A 24,464-nucleotide genomic window follows, 5' to 3' on the forward strand; every position below is an offset into this window, starting at 1 on the left:
CACCTGGATGACCTCTCTCTCATTAGCAAGGACCTAGCAGAACCAGTATAGTATAGAGATGAGATGAGCTGAATTCAGTTGGGGAATGGGCTTGGCTTAATACATGGTGGGGCAGTGGTCACCACAGAAACCATGTGACTTGACAGATTGCTAAAGAATTTCCTCCTTAAACACATTTTTCTTGTTTGCTTGTTTTTTATTTTAACTGATGCCTGAAATTCTACCTTTAACATTTTACTGTTTTTGGACTGGTATAAGTCCTGGGAAGGATAACACATTAAAGAGGAAAACATATTCTTGGTCCATGAGAAATCCCAAGTTTGGAAGAGATTAGTGAAATAAGAAAAACGAAGCAGGGAATGACAGCTCAGTTGAAGGAATATCTTGAAGCCCATATTTGCAAGTTCATAAATTGGTACCTGTAGCATTTAATAGCTGCTGAGGACTGCCCGTTCCCAAATGTCTCCTTTAAATGTTTACCCATTTACTAATGGTACCAACACGAGTGCTACTTGTTATGGGTGCTACTTGGCTGGTTCATTGATGGAGTATTTGGTGGTTTAAATGAAATGCAGATTAGCTAAAAATAAATTACTTTCAATAAGGTCAAGGAAGTGAAGGCTGTAAATAAAATATACATTCACAAACAGACAAATGCTATTAGGAAATCCAGCTCAGTCCATGCCAAGCTGTTACTGTCTAAATTGCCTTCTTTCTTCCTGGCTTGCAATTAATTTTTGCTTGTGTGTTTGGAGATTGGGGGAAGGGTAATAGCCTAATGGGTAATGATTTTATTTTAGTATTTTGATTAAAGAGACTAAATAACTTGGACCCTGGATAACCATAAGGACTAAAGCCTTATCCATCAAGCTTAATTTCTAGACAGAAAGTTGTGTTATATTTCTGGATAAATTTAGCATTGTGCTACGTATAATATATACCAAGGAGATGGCTGTGTGGGAGTTATTTTCTACCAGTGCCCCCCCCTTACCATCTTCCTGTTCACTTTTTTTCTTTCTTTAGCCCTCTATTTGACTAGACCCCTTCTGCCCTGTCCTCAAATCCTATAACCATTTGCTCTTTGAAAAGTGGTGCTGAGAGCAAGGACTAGTATTTGGTTACCTCTGGTTTCCTAACTTTTGCATAGCTCCCCATGTCATTCTTTTATTCCTTTCCCTGCTGCTATCTTCTCTCTGGCCTGCTACTTATCCCCTTCTGTTTGGGAAACCCATGTGTCTTTGGAAAACCTCATTAGTGTTCCTCTTCTGACAGACATTTCTCAAAGGATAATCTACTAGTCTTGACTACCCTTACAGTTATTTGGATGGTATGAAGTTAATTAAATTAGAATATGGTCGCTCTCTTCACCATTTTATAGGTTATAAACCCATTTTTTTAATTTATAGTAGGACCAGGGAAAAACAGTGAGGAATATATGTGCTAGTACAGTTAATCAAAAATTTTTAAGCTGTCAAACTATTGTTCTATGAAGGAAATATCCTCCAGCACTGAAATAAATTAAAGTCTTCTCTCATTTTGGTCAACTTGAGGATTGGGTGAGGGTGGGCATTCTCAGCAACCATGGCACTGTTGAGATGCCCCAATGGAAATGTGGGGCTCCCCAGGACATAGTCTGGGAACAATTGTACTAGTGATTAACTATTTTCCTCCAACCCATCTCTAACAGACCATGTCCATTAGTGGCAAAAAACAAAACCAAAAAACAGGAAATCTGTTTCATGAATCCATAAATACCAAAGTTTTCTAAGCTAGGAACATATATGATTCTAGAACAATATTTGAAATATGTGTATGTGTGTTGGCATATCTATATGTGTATATACACACATGTGGTGTGGTAGGAGTTCTTAACCTGTCCCCTCTCTCCCCCACAGGGGTCCATAAACTCGGAAAGAGAAAGATACCTTTATTTGCACTAACATGTTACTGAAATTTGACATTTTATTCAGTTATCAATATGGGCAACAAATCATAGTAGTGTTAACAATACATATGAATTTGTCACCAGTAAAATTCACAAATATTTTCATATCATGGTAAATTATTGCAGATATCTCAAAATATTATCTTTGTTCATCACTACAAAATTATAGTAGTTATCAGATCTCTTGTTAGATGTTATTTAGTGTGTTAATAAAGAAGCATTTATATTACTATATCACAAATTTTTGATAACTGTATTTCAGCATAATTGGCTTTTCTTCATAATCTTATTTTATTTCAGACATGCAAAAACATTGTTCTGGAAGGCATCATCTGTGGGCATTACCAGCTTGCCAAAAGGGTCAATGGCAAAAAAGAAACGAGATAAATGATTAGATAAATTATATGTGAGGGAAAAAATTACATTTTCTTTTTAGTACATTAGCTGAAGAATTCTTAAATTTACCAGGGAAACATTTGTTACTTATTACTTTATAGTGTGCTTATTTTTCAAGTGCCCTTCACTTCAGAGCATGTAAGCAGGGGTTTAGATTCATTGTAGTAACATTTAAAACAACAGCAAAAACAGAAGCCTTATTGGCAGCCTTTTCTCCAACATTCTGATGCCACATATAGTGCAGGACTTTGTGAGAAGAGGGCCCTTTGCCCTTAGACTAGAGACTGTGTCAGGGGGAATTCACCTTTATATCAACTTACATCTGAGGTATAAGCTGTTTTCCCCTCACCGGATTTTAGGTGCTGGTGGAAGTGACTCCCTATTATATCTGTCTCTACATCTCCTCTTAATCCACATAGTAGTAGGTGGCACATAGATGGCAATTAATAAATATTTGTAGAAGGATAAAATGATCCAGAAGCACATTTCATCTGCTTTCAATTTTGCCCTCACAAAACTCAGCACATTCTTAAGAGAGTCTGGGTGGGACGAGAGGGCCTCTGTCCTCAGACAGAGTAGGGTCAGACTCCTGTCCTCTTTCCCCAGGGCCCCTCTTGGAGCCTGCCTTCTCCAGGTATGAAAAGGATCAGTGGTCATGAGAAGTGACTGACATGGCCTGTGCAGCAATTCCCAGCCCCCCTGTCTCCCTTTATTGGTAAAAATTATAACTCAGCCATTGTCACTGGGATCCACATGATGCTTCTAGAAATATTTACGGTTTCTTTTTTTGATGTGTCCTTGTGAATCACCAGATCAGAGTCCCTCATTAAGACAACCTCTGATTAGTAGGTTTGCATGATGGATAAAATGATGTGGGTTTTGGTCACAAAATGTGTGTTACTTTATCAGCAAAATCATAAGCAGCTCGGGAGCTCATAATGACCCTGCCCGTTTGATTGTTCCTCTTAGGATATGAGTCCCATAAGTTTTACAATCCAGAATTGCCTTCCCCCAGTTTTAAACATTCTTTGTTCTCTTTCCTACAACATCATAGAGGGAAGACTTAAATTTTTAATTCCCAGCCCCTAAAATATGCATAATGGGATGTATAGTTCATTCTAGGAGATATCTGCAGTGTTGAAAAGTTTCATATAAATCAATTAAAAATGCATCGGCAGAAATATTTGTTAAAATAACCTGTAGTAAATTATTTTTGTAAGTAAACAAACTACAGTATCAGGTAAAATCATCACCTAAAAGTTGTTCATTTTGTAAGTTCACACTTTTATAAGTTTTCTTTTTTTTTTTTTTTTTTGGCACATGGCATATGTGGAGATTCAGCAACACTTTTTTCTTCATGATTTTGAATAGAAAAATAAATACTGCAAAATTTTAATAGTGACTTTAAGATGCATCATGATAAGAAATTTACTTCATAACATTGCCATATAAGAGTACTTATTTGGATTGAGGGGTTTAGGGAAAATGAAGTTTCTCATTCAGCTTCTTTAAACAGTCAGATGTATTTGCTTTTGACAGAAGCCTTTAACAGTGCTTCCCTGCCTCCTTAAACCTAGTAAGCTGAGCTCAGTTTGAATCTTGTTTTTTTGAAATGCAACATCATTATGAATGCAAGTTGTTGGACTTTGCTACAATACAGGATATCTTCAGGAATAACAGAGATGTATACAGTTTCTTGCCACTAACTAAATGGTCCAGATTGTGTAGTTTTTATACCTTTCTCATTCTCCAAACTTAGTGCCACTTCAGTGTTACAGAGAATTCTTTGCTGCATTTTTACACTTACTCATTGAAGTATGAGCCTCAGGGCATGTCTAGGCCCCTTGGGTGAAAGAAAGTGAAGAGTATGCCATTCAAAGGGCCATTTGTGTGGACATTTGTTTATGATAAATGTAATTCAGCTGAGTTGGCGGTGGCCTGGATTAAAGAAACCCATCAGCGTTAGTTCATGGAAGAAATACTGAGGGCCTGAACCAGAGCAATAGGAATGGAAAATAAGGAACCAATTCAAGAAACGTTCTGAAGGAGTAGAATTGGCAGGAATTCATGATTGTTCTCTTATAAAGTAAACAGACAAGAAAAATCAGATTTTTAATCTGAAGCTCTTTGCTATTTTTTTTATTAAAAACATACAACTGCATTTATTTATTTATGTATTTATTTATTTAGAAAAATAAAAAATGCAAGCATAAGGAACATAAGAAATACGTATAATCTCAATTAACTAAAGATAGGCTGATTTATGTTCTTTGTATACATACACATGTATGTGTACACACTTGTATGTGTGTTCTTTATACATGCCTGTATGTAGACATACATGCATACATACATGTGTGTATACTTATATATATGTACATGAATATGTCTTACATTTATTCATATGCTATACATACCTTTTAATTTCCTACTGAGATATATTTAAGTTATATTCTACTTTTGCTATCACAAATAATGCTAACATGAACATTATTACAGTTAAATATTTGTATACATCTTTAATTATCATTTATTTTGGATCAGTTCTCAAAAGTAGAATTACTGGATCAAAAGAGGCTTTTGTGTTTTAAAGGTGATTACTAGACATTTCTACATTCAACATTTCCACATTGCCTTTCAGTAAGATTATACCAATTTATACTTTAAATAACAGCCTTTCAGCCCAGGTGACTGGGTGGGTGGTGATGCTATTAATTGAGTTAAACTACATCAGAGGAGAACCTAGTCTGTAGGAGGGAGATACTGGGTTCAGGTTGGGACGTGATAACTGAATTATTTTCATTAACTCCCTAGATAGTCACATTCCTTTGGATTATCTGTGTGATGATAACAACAGTAAAAATAGTAATGACATTTATCATACCGTTACTGTGTGCCCATCTCCTTGCATGAGTTGTCTCATTTAATTCTTGCAACCCTATGAATAGTGGGAAAATTACCCCCATTTTATAGAGGAGAAAATTGAGGTCTAAAGAATTTGAATAACTTGACCAAAGGTACAGAGCTAGTACATAATAGAATAGGAATTCAAGTTAAAACCCAGGCTTTCTTAACAAGTGGATCTTATAAATACAGTATGTAGAGGAGGTAAGGTCACAGTAATTAAGTATTCTCTAAGTCCAGTATGGTAAAGAGCTCTAGCAAAAGAATGGTGGGCACAGTCAGTTCAAAAGCAACTGGTCTACTACTTTTTCCTGGTACATTGCTAATTCATCTCCTTTTTTTCATTATCCACCTCATTTTAAACATTGCCCATTCTTCAAGGCCAAGCCAATATCACTTTTCATCAGTAAAGACTTCCTTGACTATTCAAACCATCTCTTGTTCACCACCACCTGGATCCCACTTGGTGTCTGTCCATCATTGACCTTTATCATGCACTGCCTTGCCCTGGTGGTTATTTTTGAATGCTTCCCAAATATACAGAGAGCCATTTCAAGGCAAGTGCTTTCAGTTAAGTTCATCAGACCTTTTTGTAATTATCAAGGACCAGGCACAGAGCTGAATGTGTTCTATTTCATTTGTACCAGCCACAATCCTGCAAAATTAATACTGTTATTGCCTGCACTTTGTAGAGGAGGATCTGAGGTTCAAAAAGGTAATTTGCTTAAGTTCACATGCATAAACGCTCTATTGATATACTGAGGTGCCTGATGATGACTTGAAGGTCAGTTAGTATTTGGATGGGCAAGAAAAAGGAGAAAGAGCTCTCCTGTTAGTGTGAAGAACAGAGAATAGAATGTGGGGAAATGTTGGGCAACAGCTAATAAATAGTCCCATGAATTAGGATATGAATGCAATTGGGAGCAGCCTTCAGGGCAGCTATAGAGAATGTGAGCATTTTCTCTACAATAGGAAGCCTTTGAAGGTCATTTTCAGCAGATAAGATAACTTTGGGCAGTTTGAAAGCAGAAGGCTAGAGCAATGATTTTCGTCCCACCATCTCTTTTCCAAGAATGTCTCAAAGATCACTAGGAGTATTCAAGAAAGCTTAGTTAAACTTGTAACTTACCTGTCAGGAAGTTCCATAGGCTAAATTAGACATCATATTTATCTGCTTCCTGTAGGCATCACAACTCTATATGATAGCATTTGTTCTCTCATTCTTCATCAAAGCTCTAGTCATCATTGGGGTACTTTTTCCCCTGAGTTAAGAAAAGGAATGATTACTTAAAAGCTTTTTTGTACAGAAATTGAAATAATTGTCCGTCAGAAGTAATTAAAAAGAATGTTTGGTGCCTTAGAGCGTAATTTAAGAAAGAAGGGTCCCAGACTGACAAGTCATTGATGGACAAGGGGAAAGGAGTAGATGATTCTTTATGATAGAAACAAGGATAAAATTGATGAACCTTGGGAGTGCTAAGTTTTCTGTTTTTTATTGACAGTAACTACAGAGAATGAGGAGATAATAAATACTTAACAAAGTTATTGGGGCACCTGGGTGGCTCTGTCGGTTGAGCATCCAACTTACTCTTGGTTTCAGTTTAAGTCATCATCTCAGGATCTTGGAATTAAGCCCTGCCTCTGGTTCCATACTTAGTGGGTAGTCTGCTTGAGATCCTTTCTCTCCCTCTCCCTCTGCCCCCTCTCTCTCCCTGTCTCTCTCTCTCTCTAAAATAAATGGATACATATTAAAAGAATATTAAAAAGAAAACTTAAGATATTAAGGTACAGTGTGTATAAATCTTAAACAGGAGCCAAATCATATTACTGAAACTTATATAATGTCAAAAATACATCTTAGGTTGAGGGGAAAAAACAAAAAAATCTTTTTCCAAGTCCATATTCAAGCATCAGACATGTAAGCCAGATTTTTGTTTCACTTAAGCTTTGAAGAATCTTGAAAGCAGGTTAGTTTATGAAGTATAAGAAAAATTAAACATTTAAGTTAGATATCTTCCAAATCTAATGTTTTTAAAGGAAAATTCAACCTTTCTTTGGAATTCTGTTTCATTCAAGTTACAAGATTATTTTCTTAATGTTATCTACAGTTGCATGCTTTTTTTCTTCATTCCTCCTTTTTCCCTATTCAGATTCTACCTCCTGAAAATATTCTTACTGTAAGATCTCCTTGCCCGACAACCTTTTTAAGTAAGAACCATTTTTATCTACTCTGGCCAGATTGTCATCTGATAATCTTATTATGGATCAAACAATCTGTAGTAAAAGAAAAAAGCACTATATTTATATGTGCCATAAAGTCAGTGGCTTTGAGAAGGTAGAAAAGAGAGGAACATAAAAACAATTTAATGGTGGGGACCTCTCATTATGTTATAGAATAATCTGCTTTGGCAGAGGTTTTTCTTCTGAAGAACTTCGTTTTTTTACTTGCTCAAAATTTAAGCAAAATTGCATAATAAAAATTATTTACCAATGATTCTGATTATTTAAAATTCACTAAATTTTAATGGGAGCTTTTCCTCAAATTGTATGAATATTTCTTTTTGCTAATAAGAAACCTCCAGGAAATAAAAAAGGAAGATAAACCAACCAAACTCCAGAAACTGCTTAATGTGTTTAACCTCTTAAAGACAAAGTAGCAAAAATGAACGCATGAAAAATTTACGAGTAGCCATTGTATGTCCTATTTCCATAATATGGAAACCCACAGATTTTTGGCTATGATACTGAGTACCTTGTATAACCTGGAGAGAGTTTAAAACAGTACCAGTTTAGAAATTTAAACATTGTAATAATTTTTAAATATCATGATTGGGGTCTTTTTATCTTTTCAGCAAATGCAAATATTAGAAACCATACCTTGAAAATAAATATATTTGGGGGACACACACACACATACACAAATATCCCATTTAAATGTTTCTTTTTAAGTAGGCTCCATACCCAACATGGGGCTTATCTCAACCGTAAATATGTTTCTTTTTAAAACCCATCTTTAAATAAAGTGGATGTGATGTGCTACTTTTAGCATGAAAATTTATTGGTACGTCTCTGTTCAAACTTACTTCCCATGTTTTCTTTAGTAAGACCAATGTTAGCAGGAAAAGTTACCGCGCCTGCCGAGATTCTCTTCACTGTACACAAAGTAGATGTTATTAAACTGGGGAGAAAGATTAATGTATTTCCTCCTAATTCCATAGAGGAGAACATGTATCTTTATTAATGTTAATGGTGGGGACCTCTCATTATGCTATAGAATAATCTGCTTTAGCAAAGGTTTTTCTTCTGAAGAACTTCATAACATTTAAAGGTTAATATGTTAGGTAAAGAACAGTATCTTAAGATAAGCATTTTTATTACAGGACATGATGGGATGGTTTTTATTAAATTATATGATGATTTGAATGGGGAAGAAGAAAAAGTGCATCACTTCTTGCCCTCAACTTTAATGCGTTTAATCAAATAATGACCTTCTGGAAAATAGTTAATTTTAAGCATTTGGAAAGATCAATACCACTTTGCCACCAAAAAATGGCCTAGACGATGAAATTTGATGTGTTTAAAGTATCCTTTCACCCTCTTAACTGAGTAAATAATTTAAAATGCTTTCAATATTGCTTTGCCACTGTTCTGTTTCTCACTGTTTGAAATGTGATGATTGTTCTTGAAAAAGAGGGTTGAAGTTGGTACGGGAAGCATCCGAGCCTCAAACCTGGAAGCGGAGTTGTACCTGCACAAGGCCCTGTGTGTGTGTGTCTGCATTAGGGCCCCCAAAGAAGTGCTGTGTGTTAAGACTGTATTTGAGGCAGAGTGTGTTAAAAACATAAAAAGTGTGAAACTAGAATGCTTCTGGAATGTTAAAGGGATAGCTTAAAACACTGCTAGTCACCGTGCATCTTTGTGATATCTTTAAACCTTCATGCTAAAGGTGAAAGATTCCGCAACTCTGACAATTAGAACCCATTTTCCCCCCAGCTTATAGAACATTGATATGAAATTACCCTTGAGTGCCGACAGCTTTGTAAATAAAAAAAAATTGCCCTCTATTAGCATGTTTGTGGGCAGATTAAAAACTGTCTTCATTAGCATAAGTAACACTTACGAATTCTTTTAAAAGTAGAAAATTATTTGCTGAATGATAAATTGCTAGCTTTATAGTTAGTTGTTGAAAATGTACTCATTCAAAATGCCTGGTGTAGTTTAGTCTACAATACTGAATTTTTGTTGGAAGTACTATTTAATGGATTATGTACTTAATCCTTGTTCCTACTACTTGCTCAAATGTAATTCATGCTTTCCACTAAAATGTTTGTATCAAATACGTCCCTATTTAGATTGATTTCTTTTAATATCATATATTATTATACTATATGCCCCAGAGATTGGAACAAAATACTCCTGCAAATAACACATAAAAGATGAGGGTGAGGGGGAATAAATACAGACTATAAAATGTTTTGCTTTTTAGAACTCAAATTATCCTTCCGTTTCTTAAAATGCATTTTTCCTTCTTCGTTGCAGCAAGAATTGTCATTTTCTTTCTCTTTTTTTTATAGCTCTTGGGTTTAAAATGTATATGTAACAGTAATATATACGTATCTGTGTATTGTGTGAAAGGACTTTTTTTTCTTTAGAGAATGCTGAAACCTCTTTTCCCCTGGAAAACTAGTTGTGCTCTGTGCTCCCAGCTCTGTCACAGAACAGACCCCGGAAGGGTTCTCTTTTTATGTGCGTGAGACTGTAGAGGTACAATAAATTCCATTCAGGAAAGGAGGTTACTTCTCTGACTCAATTAGAATCATTGCGTACCCCTTCTCCGTTAAAATGTTCGAAGTGAATTGACTTGAATTAATTGTTCTAAAAGGAGTGGAGTGGAAATCAGGGATTGAGTTTGGTTGGAAATTAGCAGCTGAGAGATGAAGGTGCCAGGATTTTTATTTAAATGTGGTACAACAAGATTCTGTCAGTAAAGCACATCATTAGAATATTGAGTTTAGAACTGCTAATTTTTCCTTTAAAATGAGCATACAGTCATGTGTTTCATGGACCATAATAAATTGCCATTGTGTTGTCATTGAGTTTGTTTTGCTTTTTTTCAGTACTGGTTTGGCAGTCATTCTGCATTTTCTCTCTTTCCTTCCCCCCCCCCCCCCCCGCCCCGATCTTACTTTTTTTTTTTTTTTTTTTTAAATAGATCCCTCACCAAAACCAGTCAAACGAATGTTATTTATTTCGTGCAGTCTTAGGTTTAGCATCTTCTGCACCATTTTCTTGCTTACAGTAGCAAGACATTTGCAGATGGTTCTTGGTTACTATAAAGTACATAACAGTATTTCCTTTGTGGCAGATGGATTTAAGACTTTTAGTTCTCAATAAATGTAGGTTTACAATACATAACTTTACAGGATTTGTGTTGTATATAACAGGTTTGAACATATTATCTCAGAATTCATCTGCATGGCATTTTCAGCTTATTCAGGGTTCATGCCAGTTTTTTTAAGTAATAGGGGAGCGCTGTGATTGATAGCAACAGCTCAAGGCGTGATTTTGAATAGAAACAAAGGGTTTAGAACAGAAGGTGTCAAATTAAACTTCGTCAGTTTGAAAAGTAGTAACATCCTGAAAGTTTTACTAATTTATTTACATGTGGCTACTGTTTATATTTTGCCCTCTTTATATGCAGTGTAATGTTGCTTGGCAAATTTACTACATTTAAACTTTAGGTTGTTCCTTGTACCATTTTAGTTTTCTGAGAATGGATCGGTCTCATTATTTTAAGGCTGCTACTCTCCTGTCTTTTCTACTGTACAGAACAGTCGTGATCTAATTTAATTTGGGGAGTAGCTCACTACTCCTACCTATGGTCTTATAATATTTCAAGTCCCAGAGACCACTCTTAAAAATGTAATTATATTCACATTTTGCAACAAAGTACTGCATTTCATTCCTTGTCTCTCTTCTACCAAGTGAATCTATACATTTATCATTTAAAAACCAATATAGTACTTAGGAGAATCATCATTATTTGTCAGATATTACAATATTCTGACATGTTCATTGTCTTACCAAGTTTGTTTGCTCTAACAATATCACTTAGGAAAAAATGACCTAGAAAAAGGTATTGGGGCGTTAGAAAGCATTTGGCTTTTTTAGTCACTTTGTGCAAGACATAGATCAGATTACTGTCATCATTAATAGAGTCTCAATTGATAGGATTTGAGGTAGTCAGAATATTCCAAAGTATTTAAATAGTATTAGAATGAATTAATCTTATCTTTGCCAGCATAAATTGGGAATGTGCCAGTGTCTCTGATGACAAAGAACTAGTGTGTCAAAATGTCTGTTTTCCATTATTTTTTAAGAGATATGCACATCAAGAAAAGCACTACCCCCCTTTTAGTTCTTTTTTTTTTTTTTTTCTTTTTGGAATACCCTTGTAGAGCTAACAGTTCCCAGCTGCACCGTTAAATATTTTTCTAAGAAGCATCTGATTTCAGTCTCTTAAAATCATCATGTCTCTTGAAAGGCTAGCAGAGACATGCTTCAAACTTATAATTCATCAAATTATTTTTAGATAAGGAATTAGAAGTATTATTTAAGGGCAGAGGTTAATAGCAAACTACTGGAAATGTTATGTTAGTCACGGGCAATTAATAAAAATAAGGATCCATCTCATAAGTATAGAGACACAGAAGTGACAATATGAGCAAAATATTTGTTGAATGAGTCAGGGCTCTTTTTCTGAAATATTTGTTAAACCAGCATGAGTGTGATTGTTTAGGAATTAGCTATCATTATTAGCCATTTTAAAAGAACTAATGATTTTCTTTTCCAAAGAACATCTGTGATCCACATGTTTTTTCACATATATCCAAGTGCTAACTGATCTGTTACTTTAAAAAGTTTCTAAAGGATTGGAAAAATTATTGGAGTTTTTCAGCTCTCTCCAAGAAGCTTTTCTTATGTGAATTGTTCTTAATTTAACTTTAAGCAAATTTTAGTTACAAGTGTTTATTTCTTTCACACACAAAAAAAAAAAAAAAAATCTTAGATACTCAATGTTTGGCACTTACTGCAATAGTATATACAATACTAGCTAAGTACAACCCCCCCCCCCCCCAACAACTTTTCTGTTCTGTTTTTTATGAACCTTCTGACATTTTAAAAGGTAAATAGAATTGTAGCAGTTTTGCTCTATTTAGGCATGGGAGCTTGTCAATTGCTATAACTGAAGAATGGAGAGAAAGGGGAGGAGGAGAGTCATCTCAACCATAGCTAATAGTCAAGCCTACAGGAAGACAGATATCTAAAATCTGCACAGCATCCAAACTTAGAGGTAAAGTGTAAAGAAATAGCTGAGATTTGGAAAGTATAAAATGTTTTCATGGCTCAATCCAGATAGCAAATATTTGCCAATAAGAGCTAAATAAACAACATCTCCAGGGCACTGTATGCAAGTGGGTCTCAAATACTTCAAATACTCAAATGCAGTTTGAGAGTTAATATTAGACTCCTATAAATAGAGCTAAAATATGACACATCATCATATTTTTCTAGAAATAAACATAGAATTGCCATGGTTAGAAAAGAAGCATATTCAGTGACATGCTAATCACAATTATTATTTTTTTTAACTATTATTCTCTCAGGTAAATGTTCAGTTTACTGCCTGCGCTCATAGCCTTGAATTGCACATTCAGTGGCGTTGAATGAGTGCATGATTGCATGACTATCCCCTTGTACATATTTGTTTAATTATAGGACCTGTTGAGTAGAGAAACAAATATCTCAGAAAAATTAGTAGATCTCAGGTTTAGCAACAGTCATTCACCCTTGGCTGGTCAGTAGTGGGCTTTGGGAAACTGATGTTATCAGCTTTCCAGCTTTTCTTTTAAATTCTCACAAATAAGCCATTTGGGGGGAAGTGGGCCTTATTTCTTTTCACTGTATATTGCAATTAGAAGGGGAAGGAACATTTTCTCCAGTGGTTCAGTTTCAGATAAAGGGAAGAAAAGTCATTTCATTCTCTGGTCTCACCCCAAACAACATTTGCACAACACACACAAACTCTCCTTGGCTAGTAAAAATCAGATAATAAACTGCTCATTCCACTCCTGTCCAACTCATTTACTTGGAATTTCCAAGAAACTCCTTTATCTTTGGTCAAGTCACTAAAGTAGAGCCTAAGAGGGAATCAGGTATGTATGACTTTATGAAGGACTTGGAAGGAGTGAGGGAGGGTAGGGAAAAGGAAGGGGTCCAGTAAGAATATGGTCTCAGGTAGTCTGTATTGATGAAGGAAGGCAGGGCAGAGGGGCATCTCCAAAGAGTAGATTGAAGGGTTGAATGAATTGTCACTTTGGAGGAAGAGGGCAGGGACATTGTACCACTGGTAAGCCAGTCATTCACCACCCCAGCATGAGGGGGTCAAGTGAGGATGTGGAGTAACCGTCCACTCATCTCCAGGTAGAGATGACTCCAGATATTGATCCAAAGAAGTGTAGCTGTTAGCAGGCAGCATGGCAGCGGAGGTAGTTGCCTTGCCAGTGAGGGGATCTGGGTCGGGACTGTCTCCCTCTTACTCTCCACCCCAATGGTGAGTGTTCATTGTGGCAGCCGAGATGAAGGATGTTTGAGATGAGGATTTGAAAATGTTAGACAATGTACTCTGTAAGACCACTCATTTCTTGATACTCTGAAGATCAAAAATGGGGCCTTAGGGGAGTCATCAGAGAGGTTCAGGTTTTGGTATTCACTGGACATTTCCTTCTCTCTTAACTCAGGAAATCTATTAAAATTCTTGTCTGGTGAATCATATGTTGCGCACTGTAGTGGGCAGGAAAAAACAGGCTCTGAGATGCCTTTCTGGAAAGTTTTTGGAGAAGTCTTCTAATGCCCATTCTGATCATTATGCTTTACACTGGACAATATTCTTGCTCACACTACTGCCTGTGTCCTTTCTTTCTCTGTCACACACACATACACACACACACACACACACACATTTACACATAGTTTCCTTCCTAATACAAAAAATCATAAACTTTAGGGAATCCTTTCAGAAAACAAATTATTTTAAAAATCTGTCCTATCTCTTCTTAAATACCTTCAGGCTCTCAGATGGCTGCTCATCAGACAAGAACGTTGGGCAAGACAAGAAGCACATTCAGCTTTGCCTTTCTCCGATTTCACATATTGCAAAGTCCGTGGTAAATGTGTCTTGCCCTTGGAATCTTAAAAAACATGACCCTCCTTTAAGATGCAAATCTGAACATTTATTAGAAACAGAGCCTGCCTTCTTGACAGCCACAGCTATTCTCCCTTAACAGGTTAAAAAACATTTTTTGAGATTGGAGTGTTTGGAGCTTATGAAGAAAGTTAACTTTACAAGGTCTTTTCTTTTTAGCTCTTAATGGAAAATATCAGCCCCCCCACAGGCATGAACTGACCTATTATGCCCTTGTCTCTAAGGGGTGGTTGTGTGAGCTGTTACGCTGGAAAGAAGATCCTTCTCCAGAAAACAGGACTCTGTGGGAGAACCTCTCCATGATCCGAAGGTTCCTCAGTCTTCCTCAGCCAGAACGTGATGCCATTTATGAACAGGAGAGCAACGCGGTGCATCACCATGGCGACAGGCCGCCCCACATTATCCATGTTCCAGCAGAGCAGATTCAGGTTCGTTTACCTTGGCCAATTCAATATAGCACTAAGTAAATAGAGCTTTAAACTTAGCAGGGAAATTAGCGTTTCTCTTCTTCCCGCCAGTCTAAACATAGGCTTTAGCAAGAGGTAACGATACACTGCCATCTTGCTCTGGGGAATAAAAGGAAAATTAGCACACTTTTTCCAACATGTGTATTGTGCTCCTCTTCCTTCATCTCCCCACCCACAATGTGGCAGGAACCCCCTTTTTTACACTTCTTGTTTGGCAAGTGTGTCTTTGTTAGAACTGGGTTGTTTCTTGTGTGAGAGCTCAAATTTTGTTTTTGTTTTTTAAAAATCCATTTAAGAAATACCACCGATTCCTTAATGCTACTAATACTGCCCTTTAGGAAAGGAATTACTGCTGTTTCCGTAGAGGTGATTTGTACAGTCGCAACTCTATATAACCTTGGATACTGTCCAAAAAGGAGGGGAGGGAAACCTAATTGGAATCTTGTTTCTGACTCCTTGGCCCTTCCTTCACCTTGTAGTTGCCTCCTGACACCCCCACAGAACACAGGTTAGGGGTGAGTCATGTCTGTTTGTCTTTCCTTTAGAGCCCCTCTCCCACCACCCTTGGGACAGGAGATTCTAGAGGCGTTTTCTTACCAGGCCTGCTGACCCCTGCACCGTGGCTCGGTGCTGCTCCTCAGGTGAGCGGGCACAAGTTACAAGTTACCTATACCAGCAAGAGAGGGGGTGGCATAAAGACCTGCTCCCTTGGTCAGAATTTTCAGACTTGCAAAGGACATACTATAACCGTGGTGGTGGCCAGAGACCACTGTGCCAGCGGATTCAGCCTTGTGCTTATTAGCTGGTCATGTCATGGAACTTGTCTCCATTCATCCACTGAGGGAACTCCCCTATGAATCTAGATTGGGAAGTTCTGGAATCAGATAGTTTGTTGGTGCTCTATGGCCTTGATTTCAAAGGAAGCATATTGAATGAACTGGAGCTGTAGAACGTATTTCTGTGAAATCCAAGGGAATGTTTTTAGCTTTTCCCGTTAAGAGAAAATGCCTCTGCCTTCCAGAGTCCTAAAATTCTACTGTCTTTGTTGAATCACCTGCATTATTTCTTGGTATTGCTGTGGGGGCGGGTGGAGACTATATATGTACACACACATATATATGGGTAGCTAAAACCAACAATAATAGGGTTATCCACCCACTAGGAAAAAAAAAATCCTTGAGTATGTATTAAAGATAAATTGGAAAAGAGAATCCCTTAGGATATCAAGCACTGAAATCATCACGAAAGCCTGAAAAACGTACTGCTTGGCAAAAACAAAGAGAAAGATATATATATATATATATGTTAAGTAATAAAAATAGTACTTGTTTGAAAAAGTAAATTGTTTTTAATAAAACTGTTTCTTAGGGGGATAAAAGGAAATGGTTAGGCACAGTCTAAAGGCTCTAATATTTTGCCGCTCACTCAGGTTGATTTCTTTGATGATAAGAATTATGGATACAGAGTATACAGTATGTGCATGTGTCACACATTTGTTATGTATAATTGTGTATGGAAATTACCGCACGTGTACAGACACTAATTACGAAAAAGTGTCTGTATACACTAAATTTAAATCCTAATCACATCTGAGTTTACTATAGACAAAACAATTTACTAGCCGTTATATGGTGCATCAAACTTTTATTTTCCGGTAAGAAGAAAAAAAAAAAACTTGCAGTGTCAGCCTAGTGCAATTTGATAAGAAATTGTATGTGTATTAAATCGGAACTGACTGGTAGGAAATTCACAAACGTGAGAATCTCAGAAATCCTTCGGAGTCTTAAGGGATAATGCTGAAGAAGAACAGGCATTTATCCATTTTATTTGGAATTTAAATAAACTTTATCTTCTTGCTCCTTGCTTTAGCCATGGATGAAATGGGGTCAAAACACAGGTTTCTTTCCCCCCGCGGGCCTGTAGCACTCCTTTCTAAAACGTCTTTGAAATCCTTACGCCTCAATCTTCATTTAATTTTTAAAAATTTGTACTTATTCATGAGAGACCCAGAGGAGAGAGAGGCAGAGACACAGGCCGAGGGAGAAGCAGGCTCCCTGCATGGGGAGCCCGATGAGGGGCTCGATCCCGGGCCCGGGGTCATGCCCTGAGGTCAAGGAGGTAGATGCTCAACCACTGGGCCCGCCCAGGTGCCCCTTCAATCTTCATTTTAAATCTCTGTTAATTATTTCCATCATCGTTTGCTCTGCTGTCTTCGGCTTCGGATGGGTATCCTTCTGGTGAAGGTTGTGGCTCACATTTTCAGTGCGCGGAGTTTTCATTCCGTGAGCCAGACCGAAAATGAAGGGTGGAGAGGCTCCCCTGACCTCCGATGAGGAAGCAAGCCCCCCCTCCCCATCAGTCACCCCCCATCAGTCACCCCCTCCCCCGTCAGTCACCCCCCATCAGTCACCCCCCTCCCCCATCAGTCACCCCCTCCCCCATAGTCACCCCCCTCACCTATCAGTCACTCCCCTCCCATCAGTCACCCCCCCTCCCCATCAGTCACCCCCCTTCCCCATCAGTCACCCCCTCCCTCATCAGTCACCCCCTCCCATCAGTCACCCCCTCCCCCATCAGTCACCCCCTCCCCCATCAGTCACCCCCTCCCCATCAGCCACCCCCTCCCATCAGTCACCCCCCCCTCCCCATCAGTCACCCCCCTCCCCTATCAGTCATGCCCTCCCCCATCAGTCACCCCCTCCCCCATCAGTCACCCCCTCCCCATCAGACACCCCCCCTCCCCATCAGCCACCCCCTCCCATCAGTCACCCCCCTCCCCCATCAGTCACCCCCCTCCCCCATCAGTTACCCCATCAGTCACCCCCTCCCCTATCAGACACCCCCTCCCCCATCAGTCACCCCCCTCCCATCAGTCACCCCCTCCCCTATCAGTCACCCCTCCCCCATCAGACACCCCCGTCCCCCATCAGTTACCCCATCAGTCACCCCCCTCCCATCAGTCACCCCTCTCCCCTATCAGTCACCCCCTCCCCCATCAGTCACCCCCTCCCCATCAGACACCTCCCCTCCATCAGACACCCCCCTCCCCCATCAGTTACCCCCTCCCCCATCAGTCACCCCCTCCTCCATCAGTCACCCCCCTCCCCCATCAGTCACCCCCCTCCCCCATCAGACACCCCCTCCCCCATCAGTCACCCCCCTCCCCCATCAGTCACTCCCTCCTCCATCAGTCACCCCCCTCCCCCATCAGTCACCCCCCTCCCCCATCAGACACCCCCCCTCCCCCAGCCCTACTTGCACCTCCCTCCCTGCCTCTTATCTGTTTGACTTCCTTCCCCGCTGCCGTGGGCCATCTGGCGGGCCTCCCTTTTGGTCCGGAATGTTTGCCCGCCCCTCCCGCCTCGGTCGGAGAAGCCACAGGTAGACCCCCGTGCCCCCCCTCCCCTCCTTCGAGGTGGTTTCGCCCGCCGCCGCCGCCGCCGCCGCCGCAGGCAGAGCCCTGACTGTCCGCTTGTGTCTTTGCAGCAGCAGCCGCAGGCGCAGGCGCAGCAGCAGCCGGCGCCGCCGCCCCCGCAGGCGCAGGCGCAGCAGCCCAGCGGGCCCCGGCTCCCCCCGCGGCAGCCCACGGTGGCCTCGCCCGCCGAGGCGGAGGACGACAGCCGGCAGAAGACCCGGCCGCGGACCAAGATTTCCGTGGAAGCCCTGGGCATCCTGCAGAGTTTCATCCAAGACGTCGGCCTGTACCCGGACGAGGAGGCCATCCAGACTCTGTCGGCGCAGCTCGACCTCCCCAAGTACACCATCATCAAGTTCTTTCAGAACCAGCGGTATTACCTGAAGCACCACGGCAAACTGAAGGACAACTCGGGCCTGGAGGTGGACGTGGCCGAGTACAAGGAGGAGGAGTTGCTTAAGGATTTGGAAGAGAGCGTCCAAGACAAAAATGCTAACACCCTTTTCTCGGTGAAGCTAGAAGAGGAGCTGTCGGTGGAGGGGAACACAGACATTAACGCCGACTTGAAAGACTGAGCCCGGAGCATCACCTTCATCCGGCAGCGCCCCTGGGATCGGCACCGGCACCGGCACCGGCGGAGAGGGCCGCCTTGTATTCTCAGAAAAGCCTTCATGTCCACGGCGTGGCCAATGAAGCTTCAGAAACTTGCACAAACAGGAGAGTTGAGAAAGGATGATCCAGACTGCACTAAACGTTTTACTCTGTTTTACAAACTGCTTGGCAGCCCCAGGTGAAGCATCGAGGATTGTTTGGTATTAAAAGTTAGAATTTCTGTTCCCGGGACACATCGAGGTGTGTACCCCGTAGGCATGATACCAGTGATTTTTTTTTTTTTTAATTTAAAAAAAAAATTTTTTTTTTTTATTATTCTGGAGCCTCAAACAAGCATTATAACTTTCTGTGATTATGATTTCCTTCCTTTAATTATTTCTGTAACACTCCACACTGATCTTTGGAAACTCGCCCCTTATTTTAAAAAAAGAAGAAGAAGAAGAAAAAAAAAGAGTTTGTTACTCTATTGTATGTTACAAAAGAACTATAGACTGTGGAATGCAGTTTAAAGATGACATATGCCAACAAATGCCTTGTATTATATGGCACTGCCGTAATTCAAATTTGTTTTTATTTTGGAAATAAAAGTTCACTGTAATTTTTTTCATTCTCATTGTTACATGATTTTTTAAAAAATGAAAAGAAAATGTGAAACACAATTTAGTCCTCATTATTTATTTGTAGATCCTGCAGCATCATGTTGTAATTAATTTTTTGGAAGTTTCCGTTAAATGTAATATTGCTTCTCTTGTTACCATACTGATTCTTTTCTATTTATAAATGTATTTTGATGGGCAGTAAAACAAAGTGTCTTAAAAGTTTTAAATAGAGAAAAATGTGCTTTACACAGTTGCCTATAAAAAGTGCTCTATGTTATCCAAGCAATTCATACTATAAGCTTCACTCTTATTGTTGTATGCAATTTTTACTATCATGCAAATAAGCTTAGGTAAATAAAACTAATAGATCACCTTAGAAAATTATGCAATTAATGTGAAAATAATTGATGTTTGCAATGTGTCTTCCTTTGGTTTACAATCAATTTTAAAGCTACATCTGTATAAAATTTCTGTATAAAGGTGTATTTCTTTTTTATGAGTTTATGGCTATGAAAACACCAGCTATTTTGTTACAGCTGGCTGTTTTTATAAGTGTATCACAATTTTCTTTATGCAGAAATGTTCTGATTAGGAGTGGTTATTGACTGTAACTACACAATTAAAATTGTTTGTATGGTATGACATGGTAGGGTTTGTCTGCTTATGTGAAGTAACTTTAAAGAGTCAAAGATGGCCCTCTCAGTTAGGTGCATGTTACTATTTTCTTGATGATATTTTACTGACTTTAAAAAGAGCGATTGAAAAGTCACTTGAAACACTGTAAATTTAAATCACAAACACGTGCTCATTTTTTAAGTTTAAAAGTGAAGACCATAACCTGTTTGGGGTTAACATTTTGCCTAATAAACAAGAGATAGCAGGATGGTCGAAACACCCACCAACAAAAACATAAATCTAGTCTCTAGGAGTTACGTACTTAGAATGAATTCATCTGCATTTTATTTCACAATATTTAATTATGGCAACACTTTTTTTGAAGCTAATGTATAAATATTTTAAAGGCCTTTACCAGTAACATAAAGTAGGGGAAAAATGGACCTTCTGTATAAAAACCTCTTAGCAATGTATTTTTTTAAGTTATGAATGGAATATAAGTTAATAACTCTGAGCTCATTTGGTTGTGTATGTCATAACTATAAGAACTAAATGAAGAAAATAACACACCTGGAATTTAAACACAGTCTTCAGAATCCTTGCAACATAAAACTCCATACACTCCGAGATACAAAAATGAGGTGTGCTAATGGTCATGGAATGGATTGAGGCCAGTGTTGCAGTTTTTGATTATTATTTCTTTGTATTCACTTTATCTCTTGCTGCTTCTTTTTAAGATTTCCTAGATGTTAATAGGGGTATCTGGATTCCTTGATAGTTGGTTCTGAAATTGTCCAATCTCTTCATGCCTAACATCTTTCCAGGCACTGATGAGCTCATTGGTAGGCAACTGGGCTGCTTTAATGTTGAACTTTTACTTAAGAAACTAAAATGGCATCATTGAAGACTCCCAATTCAGCTGTAAAAGTACTATTTACTTTTGAAGCACAGCTGAACTACTTTGAAGGCAGCTGGTTGGCTGTAACAAAATTGTATCGAAAAAAAGTTTTCAATTCTTTTTATTAAATGAGAAGACAACTTTTAAACATTCTTGCTCACTTCGAGTTTGGAAAACCATTTGAGGAAAAGAAATTTAATATAATAGAAACTAGATTTCATGTATTTAAAAAAATGAGTAGAAACTAGTGTGCCATGAAGTTTTTTTTTTTTTTTTTTTTTTACCAAATCCTTTCTTCCTCTTTTCTTTCCCCCCCTCTGGGTTTAGAGGGAAAAGCTAAAGCAAGGAGTAGTCTTTTATTATTTTAACCAGCCCCAACAGAATATAAGGTGCCAGAAATTTAATTTTTTAGAAGGAAAATTGGATTGCCATTACGATTTTGCCATTCCCAATAACCTAATTTCTTTTGAAATAACATTTTGGATGCATTTGATGAGCGTGTGTAAGAAATCAATACAATACTAATAATACTCTCACTTGGACCCTTTAACTTAAACAGCATCATCTTCCTAGATATGATATTTTAAGCCAAAAACAAATAAATTAAAAGCACAGATCAAAAAACAGTGATGGTCATGATGGAGTGAGCAAAATTGTTTTCAGAGAAGATGGCACAATTTGGAGATGATTTGTTTGGGTCATCTTCCACATTGCTCCCCCAATGTCATTTAATGTTCATACCAGTCCTCTTACTACCAGTGGCTATGGTAAAACTCCTTGAACAAGCTTCATTGTGTCCACGTATTTCAGAAACTTTTAGAAGCTGGGCATGACATAGCGCTTTGTGCTGTTAAGACCTTAGCAGAGTCAGGTAGTTTACGGGTAATATTCAACCTTGTGCATCTGAATCTGTCATAGATTCCTTCCCTCAGCACTTTGCCACTAATTTGTATTACACTCTGTGGCCATATAATACTTGCACATTATGCAAAAAATAATGTTGACAGTATCTCCTTGGCACGTAATATGCAGAGTTGACACATAACCTTTGAAAACCAAGGTAACTAATATGTGTGCCCTAGTTGTATGGCACTTGGTTAAAAAATCTGTACATATTATGTATAAAATGTGTATTGATTAACATTTAGTACTAAGGAATTCTGAGCTTAAAAGAAGTGGTTTTTTTTTTTTCCAAGTAGTGATATCTATATCTAACTGTGCTTATCTAAAATATATAGCTTGAGTAGAAGACATTTTCAAATGGTTCAGCATTGAGTAAAAATGACAATCCCATACATTTCATTATTAAATTCTGCCCTATTCCCTATTGTTATCATCAGCTGATACTAAGGTCCTTGATTGTCACAATATTATCAATAAATGAGGTATTCTGAACTGCCTGGTGATATTTTCAAAAAGAGCAATTAAAATGTGTATACCCTATTTCTATAGCCAATAAAAAAATAGAACTACCTGGCTGATGCAAGCCAAAAATTTGCATGATAGTGTGGAAACCAATGAAGGTCCAAAAATATTAATCACGTTTAAAAAATATCAAAAGATACTGGTACTATAGTTTATCTTACAAATGAGTATTTTTGACTTTTAAAGGGGGCATATTCATATTATGGATTCAGTGTTTCTTCGGAAGCAATCCTTTTAATGTAAATACTAAATACTTGCATGTCTTTTGACAAAGGTTAAATTACAATCTATTAACATGCACATTTTTGATAAAATATAAAGTACCCTTATTTAAAAAAAAAAAAATGTGGTGAAAGGTGTATGTCCAGAATACTATTACCTGTTAAACAATACCAAATGTTAAATAAAAATAGTTTGGATTTAATGTTTAAAAGATGAGCAACATTTTTAAGCCTTTCTTACATTACCCTACTTATATGAATCATGTATTCCCAAATTTGATTTTACCAAATAACTCCACTAAAATTCCATCACGGCTTCTTGCCTTATACCAGGGTTGTGTACGAAGTCCCGTTCTGTCAGCTATTTTCACCTGCAAATATCCCTATTGTGATCAAAAAAGTGGGAGACGTGGGCCCCCCATTCTCTACGATAATGTTTGATGAGAAGATGCAGTAAAACAATATCTTATACTTGTTGCCTTGCCAAGTAAACAAACTCTAAAGTGACCTATTTTGCACTAAATTAAACATTGAACACTATTTGTGTGCTATTAGTTGATTTTTTTACTGCTATTGATTATGTGCTTTATGTGCTATTTAAATACATTTTCATTACAGTGACAGAGTCAAATTCATGTCTTTACACCCCTATAAAGAAATGTTGCCCCATGTGCTGCTCTGATATTCCACTCACAAAAGAAGAAACAGTACCTGTCAAACGAGGATGTTGAGAACTTTCAAATATGTAATGTCTGTTAATTCATCAAGTCTGTGACAGAGCGATGCAAAATGAGCATTTAGTTCAGAGCATGAACCTGTTCGATAGCATCTTAATGTTTCCCGTTCTAATTTCCAGATCTTCCCATATCTCTCTCAAAGGCTTCTTCCCTTCTGAGGCCCCCTTACTAGCAGCACACTCAGATATGCTGAAAATGAGAACAGCAACAACATTTGTAGAATGTTTCGTTATATAAGGTAGTGCTGCAAACGTGTCTCCACTCCATTCCGAGGCTCTGACAGCAGGCTCTGAGACTCCCTCTTCAAAGACCCAGGAAGGGAAACTCAAAAAGGGTAACTGATCTGTGCAGCACTTAAGTGGCCTCATCGATTTCAAACCCAAGCCTTCTACCTATGCATTCCTATTGCTACTTCTCCTTAATAAAAGCTTCTTCAAATGCAGAAAATGTAAAAACGTTCATTGCAATTCAAAATTTTCAGAAATCTAATGTACCGGGTATTTTACTAATATGAAAAATTCTGTCACTAATTGAAATCAAGTGTATGAAATATTAACGCCCAAAGTTTGCTTTCCTGGTATAAGAGCCATATAACCAAAATATTTTTTTTCTAAAAAAAAGATACACTTTATTTTTTTTTAAGATTTTATTTATTTATTCATGAGATACACAGAGAGAGAGGCAGAGACACAGGCGGAGGGAGAAGCAGGCTCCATGCAGGGAGCCCGATGCGGGGCTCCATCCTGGGACTCCGTGATCACACCCTGAGCCAAAGGCAGACGCTCAACCGTTGGGCCACCCCCAGGCGTCCCAAAACATACACTTTATCATAGGAATGTTCAACTATACAAAAAAAAGAATAATGTAACGAACCCCTGACGTTTCATCCCCAGTTCAACTATTGTAACATTTTCCCATTAGTAAGTACTTTGCGAAACTCATTAAGATGAAATTTTTATGAAAAT

The 24,464-nt window shown here is 38.3% G+C and overlaps 1 protein-coding gene and 1 long non-coding RNA gene across 8 annotated transcripts in view; one reads left to right on the forward strand and one right to left on the reverse strand.

Moving 5' to 3' along the window:
• The window catches only part of LOC119865375, a 17,337-nt gene extending 1,527 nt beyond the window's left edge, over positions 1 to 15,810 (reverse strand). Inside the window, exons 1-3 of the long non-coding RNA XR_005376982.1 lie at positions 15,575 to 15,810; positions 14,713 to 14,948; positions 6,375 to 6,507 (exon numbers count right to left, since the gene is read on the reverse strand). This is a non-coding gene — a long non-coding RNA (uncharacterized LOC119865375). The remainder of the gene's footprint in view (positions 1 to 6,374; positions 6,508 to 14,712; positions 14,949 to 15,574) is intronic.
• The window catches only part of SATB1 (SATB homeobox 1), a 101,756-nt gene extending 78,782 nt beyond the window's left edge, over positions 1 to 22,974 (forward strand). For 5 of the 7 annotated variants that reach the window (XM_038570741.1, XM_038570743.1, XM_038570742.1 and 2 more), the window contains 3 exons: positions 14,735 to 14,938; positions 15,523 to 15,618; positions 18,464 to 22,974. In XM_038570741.1, coding sequence (XP_038426669.1) covers positions 14,735 to 14,938; positions 15,523 to 15,618; positions 18,464 to 18,967 — 804 coding nt within the window. In that variant the 3' untranslated portion in view covers positions 18,968 to 22,974. The remainder of the gene's footprint in view (positions 1 to 14,734; positions 14,939 to 15,522; positions 15,619 to 18,463) is intronic. The other 2 variants (XM_038570744.1, XM_038570745.1) reach the window with 2 other exon arrangements.
• The last annotated feature ends 1,490 nt before the right edge of the window (positions 22,975 to 24,464 follow it).

Source organism: Canis lupus, chromosome 23, assembly GCF_011100685.1.
Source record: "Canis lupus familiaris isolate Mischka breed German Shepherd chromosome 23, alternate assembly UU_Cfam_GSD_1.0, whole genome shotgun sequence".
Classification (NCBI taxonomy): domain Eukaryota; kingdom Metazoa; phylum Chordata; class Mammalia; order Carnivora; family Canidae; genus Canis; species Canis lupus.